At 40.8% G+C, this 10,188-nt stretch overlaps 2 protein-coding genes across 2 annotated transcripts in view; one reads left to right on the forward strand and one right to left on the reverse strand.

Annotated features, from left to right (window-relative positions):
• Positions 1–1,154, forward strand: part of ROPN1L (rhophilin associated tail protein 1-like) — a 7,392-nt gene extending 6,238 nt beyond the window's left edge. Inside the window, exon 5 of the mRNA XM_010294845.1 lies at positions 1,069–1,154. Coding sequence (XP_010293147.1) covers positions 1,069–1,132 — 64 coding nt within the window. The 3' untranslated portion in view covers positions 1,133–1,154. The remainder of the gene's footprint in view (positions 1–1,068) is intronic.
• A 1,776-nt stretch (positions 1,155–2,930) lies between these two features.
• On the reverse strand, positions 2,931–9,554 carry SNRNP48 (small nuclear ribonucleoprotein 48kDa (U11/U12); the record flags this gene model as incomplete). Its single annotated transcript, XM_010294846.1, has 6 exons — positions 2,931–3,073; positions 3,739–3,899; positions 4,945–5,060; positions 5,520–5,641; positions 6,584–6,772; positions 9,480–9,554. Coding segments are annotated over 6 exons (806 nt in total), but the record flags the coding sequence as incomplete, so codon positions are not given.
• Positions 9,555–10,188: the final 634 nt, after the last annotated feature.

Raw genomic sequence — 10,188 nt, forward strand, 5'->3', positions numbered from 1 at the left:
ACTCACCACGTGGCTATCCATTTTGCTACCGATGACAGCTGTGTTCAGGTCTTTCCTGTGCTGTTGTGTGTAGTCTTTGGCTTGCTTCATAATGAAGAGGCAACTCCATTCTCACCTCTTGACATCATCGAGTAGTTTGTAGGTAAATGATGGTTTCCCCCCAGTATTACTAGGTGTCCTTATAGGATTGGATAGAGAATACCCTGTTGATCATCGGTCCATTCGAAGTGCGCTGCCATTTTCTGATGCGCTGTCACCATCGTTGCTGCTCACAGCTTGTTTGTTCTGAATACTTCTGGACAGCTGCACTTCACAATCAATAGGCTATTCACATAATTTGGCCACCTTTTTTCTTGAGCACACCAACACTATTCTGTTGCTATAGACAGATGTTTGATCATATTTTTGTCAGCTTCCACAACAGCAAAAACTTAAAATTCATGGGCTTGTGCTAACACCTCTGCTAACTGGGCCTAACTCATGCTAACTGCTACAGGTGAAAATCTCACCTGTATGCTCTAATAGACTTGCATCAGTTTTGTGAATTCTTGTGCCCACAAAATTCAATGATGTCAAAACCTCGTAAGTTTTTAGCAGATGGAGGAAAGGATCCATCAAGATACAAGGAATGTATCAAAATGACAGCATCTTCAATCCAGCTCTCGGTGATAAACTGCCACTCCTTTTATCCATAGTCACACATAGGTCACACAAAATGCACTTTAACAAATTTTAAAAGATCCAGGACAGGCCTGTCCTCCAAGTGCTGCCTACGAGGCATGTTTGCAGACATACTGACTCTTCTACCGTCAATCTGGAATTGGTCTTTCTTGGATTGCTACTAGTTCCACGTACATGGGAGCTCAAAAATGCACAAGCACACACATGAACTCATTTGTTTTGTCACTACAGTTACCAGATTGACAACTTTTAGTAAGAAAGAACCACTTTTTAATCACACTGCTCTTGCTTGCCATTAATATAACCCTCAATCGTATCTTGTCCAACACATGAGGATTTACCATGTTTTAAGAGTTATTCTAAAACATTTGGTTTATTCCTTTCCAGTGACCAACAAACTGGCATGGTACTGCTCAGAAACTTTCTGACCCAGCCCTCAACGTTGTTTTGATCAAGCCTACTCTTCAGCACCAGGTGAGAGGAAAGAAAAAAAAAGGGAGTATGTGCAAGAAAATAATTTGTGTTCAAAGGACTGTTACTTGCACATTACAATACAAGATGATCCTCTCTGCTAGCTCTTCCTTTTCTTTATCCCATTCTTGAAATGGCCCTTCGGTGGATGTTAATTGAGTACATGGCTATACTATTCTCTTGCCTCTCATATACTAGTGCTCACGCCTAGGGAGCAATACCTTACTCACTGTTTATATTGAGTAAAACTCACTTTATTATGGATCTTCCTACCCATACTTCGTAAGTGTGTATAAGAAAATCCAGTGCATTTCTGGATAGCACTGACTTTTTTTCTCACTCTTACACAAACATAGCTTGTCTTCTGACTGCCTTGTCTATTAAACAAATAGTTTTACCAAGGCGTGTTCAACACGAAGCACGCTGTGGCTGAGCTGCTGGAAACATCAGCTTTAGAAAGGATGGCACTGATTCCCTATTGCTTTGTCTCTAATTAGGACCCTTTCAGAACGCAGATATCCTTTTCCATTCTTAGATAGACTTTTCTAATTAAGGATGTTTTAAAATACATCTTGTTTTCTGAACAGAAAAGCTACTGCATTTGTCATGTAGATGAGGAAATACCTGACACATAGTTCAGTTTGGTTTTGAATTGAACAGCTGAAGGAGGTACAGAAGTCTACATCAATCAGAACTAGACTAAGTATTTAGGGACAGATAATCACACATAGTTGCAGAAATGACTGAGGTTTAGAGACGGCATACTAGCAGCTATAGTAAAACTGGAGATTGCATTGACAGAGAAGGCCAAAACCAGGAGCATATGGAGTGCCCTCTCCTGACAACTCGATCAAACAGAAGAAAGCATTGTACAAAAGATGGATCTGCAACCTTGTTCTTTTATATTTGCTTACTTTGTTGAAGTAACAAGCTTGGATGATGATGATTCACCTTGCTGTAGCAGTTTGTGAGAGGAATTAACAGGACTAGAAGTTGATATAACAAAAATCTCACTGAATTTAAGTGGAAAGCTCCTGCACACCTTTAATATGTAGCAGCCTGTCTTAATTCTTACTCTTTTGTAAATACTAGTGATAGAGGTTGATATGTTAGCCTACAGGATGGAACTCCTCCTAGTTATTTCTGGAAGGAAATGGGTATACACCTGGTGTTTGAAAATGGCAGTTGGTAATATTACAACTGTCCCTGGTACCTCTGCTAGTTTCTGTGGAGCGCTATTACTCTCATCACCTTTGCCAGATGACATTGGTCCTAAATTTCTTTGAGCATAAGCTTGGGAACAGTAACTTTCCCACTGTTGTCCTTTTACCGCTAGCTGCAGTTGAAGATAATTTTAGCCTACTGGAACACTCTGAAATCTGCCCTCCCACCTCTGGTACCTGCTGTAATGAGGCAGTAAGTGCTGTTTTTCTGGAATACTGCTCCCAGGGGTGATGATGTCAGGGGGAGGGTAGGAAGGAAGCTTTTTTCATGCCTCGTCCATTTGTAATTGATCCTAGAGTCCAGGGATTAGCTCTGTTCTATATCTACTTTTGGATACTAATTATGAGCTAGAAAGGCAAATTAGTATAGTCTCACAGATTTCATTCTTCATCTTTGCCAGACTAAACTCAAATAGAGGAGATCAGTATAATTTATTAATAGATGCATTAGTATTACACATTTATACATTTTCTGATATATACCACTTCCAACCTGACAAACCTTGACACTATTTCATTTTTGTCTCCAAGCACAGCTGTGATGCAACACCAGTATTACGTACACAGTCTCACTGTCCTTGGCACAGCCACAGTAACGATAGTTCCTGTGCAAGTAATTTCTGAACAGCTGACAAACAAAATAATCAAGTTCTTGTTTCTATTTTCGTCTTTTATGGCTGTGATATTTGTCTTCATCCCTGAAACAAAACCACAAACATTATGTATGTGCTGTTAGGCTCAGACTGACAGAATCTCAAGGAAAAAAAAAAAGCAAACCAAACTCAGAAAATGGGAGTGCTCTCATTAAATGTAATCATGTATTCTAAGGAAAGAAAATAAACTACTTTAAGACAGTTTACTTCTCACACTGTTTTAATCAAAATCTTGTCACGTAATGCCATAGTGGCAATTAGTTTAGGATGAATTGCATCACTGTGTAATGAAGCCAGTTTTCAGACAAGCAATCATTCCCATCCATGCAGTTATCTACAGCATTTCTTCCCTATATTTGAGGGACAATGCAGCATTTCTTCTGCACAGCAGCCTACGCCTTTGCTGAAACACTGGTCCCACACACCTGTGGTCTTGCAGGTACAAACGTGCCCTTGTTGATGGAATTAGAAGGTGTGGCCTAGATTTGTTTTCTTTTGCCTAAAGATGTGGCCAGAACTACCAAAGAGCGACAGCGTTGTTTTGAACTATCTACCACAGAAAACCTAGTCAAGTGATTCTACGTATATACATATGACTGAATCAGATAATCCTACTTATTATTCTAATTCTCCGTGCTAAATTCTCATGGAGAGTGGGCTACGGCTGCCTGATCCAGAAGCTGGCGTCAGCTGACAGTATTTATACTCACCTCTCTCTTTTTCTCCAAGAATCTCTGTCTTTGCCTCTTTCGCGACTCCTTTTTCGTTTATTTGGACTCCTGCTGCTCTCTCTCCTATGTCTGGTGCGTTCAGTATCCTTACAGCTTCCTCCAGACTGCCGTGAGTCCACTGAAGCTGACCGCCTCTCTTCCTTTCTGGAAAAAAAGGTTATTGGTTTTATTCAATACAAATAGTTTCACAGTCACTATTGTCTTCAGTACCAGCTCTGTAATATAATGACCTACTAACAGTATAAGTCAGAGGATATATCTTTTATTAAGCCCCTCTATCTCCCCAAGAAATACAATACCTCCCAAAAGACGCCCAAAGTCTACGCCCTAGAAATAAGTGCACATCTCAGCACACTATTTAATCCAGTCATTTCCTACAAACACTGCCCCTCAGTCTTATCAGCCTCTGTTCTGCTTTCAGTCCCTCACTCTTCAATGACCTGCTTTCAGCCACTATCTATGGTTGGAGAACCCAGCAAGTCTGATCTCCTGTTTGGCCTTTTCATTCCCCTTTATTTTAATGCTGAAAACAAACACCTCTAGTGCCACCTTTTAGTCTGTTTCAACATTTTCATCTCAAAGAACTCACGAAGAAGCACAGACTATCAGTAGGTAATGATATCATTTTTATTTCAGTGACAACTGTTTGGAAGAATGTGCAGTGTTGCTTGACACAGGAAGAAACATATATGCATAAAACACACATCCAGATAGCACAGCAGCATTCACAGTGACAAGAACTGTAAAGGGTGCCCATACTTAGTTATGAAAATATGAATATTTTCATAACTAAGTCCATAGCACTTCCTGTCATGTGGTAGGGAAGCAGGGGGGGCGGAATTGTGTACTTGTATTTTCAACTGTCCTTCTGTCCTCAGCTATCACATATATATGCATTTGGACCCAGGGGAGCCATATTCATTCCCCAGCTCCACCAGAAACAACCTGTTCACTTGGATCACTTGCAACTTATCTCCCCTCACCCCGTAAAGAAAGCGAGTAATTCTTCCCCATCCTTCATGCAGGCAGAGCTTCTCAAGCAAGAGCTTAATAGAATTAGTATAAAACAAACTGGGCATATGGCTCAGCCAAGGTTTGTATGTGCTATTAGAAGGAGGTGATAAGATACAATTACAGGCTATCAGCCTGCTCACAAGCCCAAGGAATTTGTCAACTGTGACATACCTTCCTGAAGATTTCGACTTCCCTCCGTCACATATCTCTGCATTATCCAGCCTATTCTCCTCTTGCCAGTGATTGCTGAGTTCTTCCATATGTACACCAATCACATCCCGGATCACCTGGAGATTAAGATATATTAAAGACAAACAAGAAAGGCAGCACATCATGGTAGTGGCCTGAACTAGCAACTAGTTCAGAAGGTAGAAGGTAAGGTAGAAGGTAAACATTCTCAACCCATCCCCCCAGCCCCCAACCCCTATACTTCAGATGTTTGAATGGAAAATCTTATTTGCAGAAACAGGCATTTCATTACAAATTTAAATAGCACCATTTTACAACAGACAGTCAACTATATCTAGCTGTCATTTTCACATTCAAAATTTAAGTCAGAAATGCTCCCGTTACTTGTAACTTGCTGCAACAAACCAAAGACAGATTCCTCTACAGTTTGCAACACTAATACGGCAGGGTACAAGAAGCCGAAAGGGAGAGGGTTTCTTTGTCTGAAACTGTGTATCATTGTTTATGCTGATACACAATAAGCATTTTTGTGCAAAAATATCTTTTCAGATACTCGCCTCAGTGTAAGACTTCTTTGTTATATGAACATTCTTAGCCCTGTATGACTGCCGCCGCCTTTTGTAGTCTCGCATTTCAGCCAGAATTTCAAGATGGGACTTCGGACCTTTCTGACTATCATCTGGCAAAAAATGGGAAGTAAAACAAATGGTCACTAGCAGGACACTAGCCCCTGTAGGTATGCAGGTCTGGTGCTTTAGTAATAAAGAGTCCAAAACATAAAATACATTGTGTTCTTTCTGAACTTTCTCCAGTGTTTAGTAACTATTATGAATTTAGCACAAGCTTCCTCTCCAACCTTCTTGCTAGCTGTTTAAACAAGACTAAAAAGCCACCAAAGCAAATGCTGTTATGCCATCTCAGTCTCCTGACAGTGATCCAAATCAATACATGGGCTTAGGATTTGTTGAAATGCCTACAAAATATGGGGCCATGTTTTCAAAGCCAGTATTACAGTAAGACACACAGATTGAGAAAGCCAGATTCTGTAAAACATTTACCTGTGTAGATGACAAACGCTACCTCCTACCTCCTTAGGCATAGCAGGGCCCACAGGATAACACAGATGCTCATGTTGCACTTGGTATAGTTACAAACGGGCATGACTCAATAGGGACAAGAGGCCTCGATCCAATACACCCATTTATATATTGCTCAAGAGCTCCATTGGACAACTGCCAACAGTTCTTGTTAGGCTTTTACTCTTAAGTGATCTTTAATCTCATCATCTCTTACAAGAAATACTGTCCAAAGCTGTGTGGTAAGCTGGCAACTTTAAGCAACCTGAAGTCAGCTGCAGCAAAGACAAAAGATCCACCCACTAAGACACACACAATATGTGTGCCAAGAGCAGAGCACTGGGGCTTTCTCAGACGGAAAACAACATTAAGGCTACTGAACTGTTGTTTTCTGATGCCAGGTCTTCATCATGGCTTTTAAGAACAGTATGCTTTTCACAATAGAAATAGCACAAGAAATTCTGTTTGGCTTTCAACAAAACTCATCTAACTACACAAAGTGAAAGTTTTGAGCAATAAATTCAACAATAGACCATTCTTCAAACCTTGGGTGATTTTTGCTGCTAAATCCACAAAGAGGTCACTGTCATTTTCTGTGATTTGAGATCTAGACCTCTGTTTCTTTGTTTCCTCAACAACGTAATCATAAAGAGCAAGGCGATCAGCTTGAGTCAGGTCACAGGTGAAACGCTTGTGATTTTGAGGAACTTCTACAGGCAGTAATGAGTAAGATCCTGGAGGTTGGAGAGACAGCTGTTATTAGTAAAACAGCATAATTATACAGGAAAACACTGAGAAGCTAAACAGACAAGCACCGCAGTAGACACCCATGCTGTTTTCAACCTTCCCCCACATATCTGTGAGAAGTTTCATCCTTCTTAATTTGAAAGAATAAAAATTGCTCAGAAAGGCCCAAATCCCTCCCCAGCCCCACGCAGCTTGTATGACCTTTCTTGACCGCTTACACTGTTAGTGACAGATTTTCATATGCTTTGAAGGGATCACACAAGATTAGATCTGAAGGACACTGTATTATCCCATCAATTTCAGCTATTGGCTTACAAACTAAAGCAAGACAGAGAAAGCTGCAGCTCTGACTTGTGGGTTTGTCTCACTCCTAAGATGTTCTGTGAAGTACTAGCTGCAAAACACCTATTGTTCTGCCAACAAGAATGAAAGCTTCTAAGACACTAGATAACTGGGCACTGTGCAAATCTGTCTCAAACTGTCACTTTCTCTAAAAGAGCTACAAAGGCACCTTCAAGATGCTCCCCATTAGTTCAGGTAAAGAACTTTAAAGTTGTGAAAATGAACATACTGCCCTGCACGCTCTTCTCTCCCTGAATGATCAGCCCAGTACTCACTCTTCCCATCCCCCAGTTAAAAACACACATCCTCCAAACAAACAATAAATCCATTCTCAACCCATCGCAACAGCAGCAAAGCGTCCTCCCTAAAGATACAGGATGCAGCATTCTAGTGTATCGCCGGCAGACAAGCATTTCACTTGAGAACATTCAAATTCCCTGTAGCCATTGACCTGATCTCCACAGTCCCGCTCCCCACAACCCGACTTTCTCCCTGCAAGGCACAATCCCATGCAGACTTATGTCTCCGGGCAGACAGAAGAGCCAACACGCAAGACAGGGTGTATGCAAGAGCCCTCACAAAAGCAAAGCTACTGCTTCTCTAGATTATTCAGTACTTAACAGAAGCCAGGCAATCTTTCATATCCTTCTTTCCCCAAGTACCCTGAGGAAAAGGAGCCACAATAACTCTGATTTACAACAACAAACCTAAAATACAAGCTTTCCTCATTACTGTACTTGGAACCTAAACAGGAACTTTTCTAATCTGAACTAACATATTTAAACATGAACACTAGACTTGTATTTTTAAAATGCACCATTCTTGCAAGGTCACAGAAGCCCATAAAAGTGCCCTAATAGTTACATGCTTGTCTTTTTACAAGAATTCCACAGCCTGTGATGAAGGCCAGCCTTCCTGTCCTATTACATAGGTATTCTGAAACTCTAATTAGAGAGTAAAAAAAAAAGCCAGAACTTTTTTAAAAACACAGACAGACAATTACTTCCTTCGGTACAGTTAGTCAAAAAGAAATGTACAACAAAAAATGCTTTCCTTTTGTTTCTGTTGCCAAAGACTTCAAATTAAACAAACCATTCCAAGTCAGTAAATCTTAGAACAGGCCAAGATGCCACAATGACAGCCACCCCGCACTCCTTCAGTGTTCAGAGAAATGCAAGCTTGCGGTGAAAACTGGATAGCAAACGCTAGCATCTAGCGGCTCACTGATGTATCTTTGCAATGCTACCACTTTGATAAGAGCTTTATCTCTTTCTTCTCTACTTGGATGTGCTCGTGTCAAATTAATGAATTACCATGTCCCTCCAGAGAAAAGGCACCCGACATGCTCCACACACAGTGCCTGTCACATGAAAGCTCCTTCCCAAGCAGCTGTCTGTTAAGGCTCCATTTGCTATGCCAGAGAAACAAAGACAACATGAAAATGGTTGCCTGAGCAACCGCTGCTGTATTTGACTGTCAAGGCAGGAAAGTAGAACAAATGCACTTTTCCTTCTGCACATCCATGTTTACCCAACTAAGAAACTAGAGACAGTAAATGCTGTCTTTCAGGTGTTGCAGTAATTTCCAAACCATATGCTGCAGCTCTGCAGTGGTTTGTATAGGTAGCCCTACTTTTCTACTCTCAAAAAGAAGCACAGCTCAGACGTAACCTACTCCCCAGAATGGTCACAAAACCCAATGAAAAATGAAACATAAAGGAACTAATGAGCTGAGAGCAGTGGCAAAGGACATCATCATATTTACAGATATATCATCATATTTATTATACAACTTCTTAGGAGAGTCCTGAAACAATCCAGCATCATCATGATAACACACGCATTGTTTGGTTTGTGAGCTGAGGAGCGGTGGACAAGCACATTATAGCTCATATCTAACAATTAATCCTTAAACAAAATAAAAAGCAGTTCTCCTTTTCCTCCCCCCCCCATCACAGGAAGTACAAGGCTGGAGGCAGCAAGAGAAGAATTTGGGCCACGAAGAGCAGAAGATAATACCAGAAAATGCAGGCAGAAAGTAAAGTGTAGGTAGCAGGATGGGAAGTGAAGGACTAGTGCTTTAAGAAACTCCTGAATTTTGCAGTGTTGCTTTTCCAGTCCTGAAGAGAACTAGAGGTGTGAGCACAACAGACTCAAATTCTCTAATCTGGTTGTCCTGAGTAGAGAAAGTAGTTATAGACAAAAGAGACAAGGGAAGGAATATTAAAAATAAATTTAAAAAATTCCTCATAGCAGTTCGCAAGTGGAATCAAGGAAGCTGTGAGGGGGGAGGCAAAAGCAGCTCTCCACCTGAGAGCTGACAAAGTTGTCTCAGTATCTGCTTGCTACTTACCTTCACTGTAGCTGGTACCTTCTTTTGCACTTTGAGCTCTAGCCTGCTTAACAATGTGAAACTGCAGATCTTTATCTGCAAATAGAGAAGACAAAAACATCATGGAACTTTTACATCAAGTACGTGGTAAGGTTCATCCTTATTCCCCAACCTCTACTGTGAGACTTATGGTATGTTACAGAACATTGTAGTTTTATTTTTGCGCAAGGGAAGGCCTGAACAGAAAACATCATTTTGATCTATTCCATATTTTAACTGAGAGGAGGGGAAAAAAAGAATAGAAGGATTTCCAGGTTATAACGATATGAAAAAAGAAATGTATGTATATTATAACTCTATTCTGTACCTTCATTACTATGCCCGCAAATTCTAGGGCCAGTTTTTCCACCTTCTAAGCATACATTTTAATATGCTTTCTGCACCTGATGCAAGAAGAACATAGGAAGAAACTAGAAAATAAGAGGGAAAAAAAAAATCCACCTTGGATTTTAAGATGAAAACAGCCAAGGGACCTACAGAGCAGAATTACACAGTTTACAAAAACATAACTAAGTGTAAATTAAGGCAAAGCACAACAGTGAGAAAATAAACCTACGTGATGAAAACACTTTTCTAAGAGGCCTTGGAGAGTTTATGGCTGGCGAGGCAGCAAGGTGTGCTTCTGCAAGGACCTGGGCCTGCCCCATGAGGTGCCCCCTCAGCCCCACCT

Source organism: Phaethon lepturus, unplaced genomic scaffold, assembly GCF_000687285.1.
Source record: "Phaethon lepturus isolate BGI_N335 unplaced genomic scaffold, ASM68728v1 scaffold17359, whole genome shotgun sequence".
NCBI classification, from domain to species: Eukaryota; Metazoa; Chordata; class Aves; order Phaethontiformes; family Phaethontidae; genus Phaethon; species Phaethon lepturus.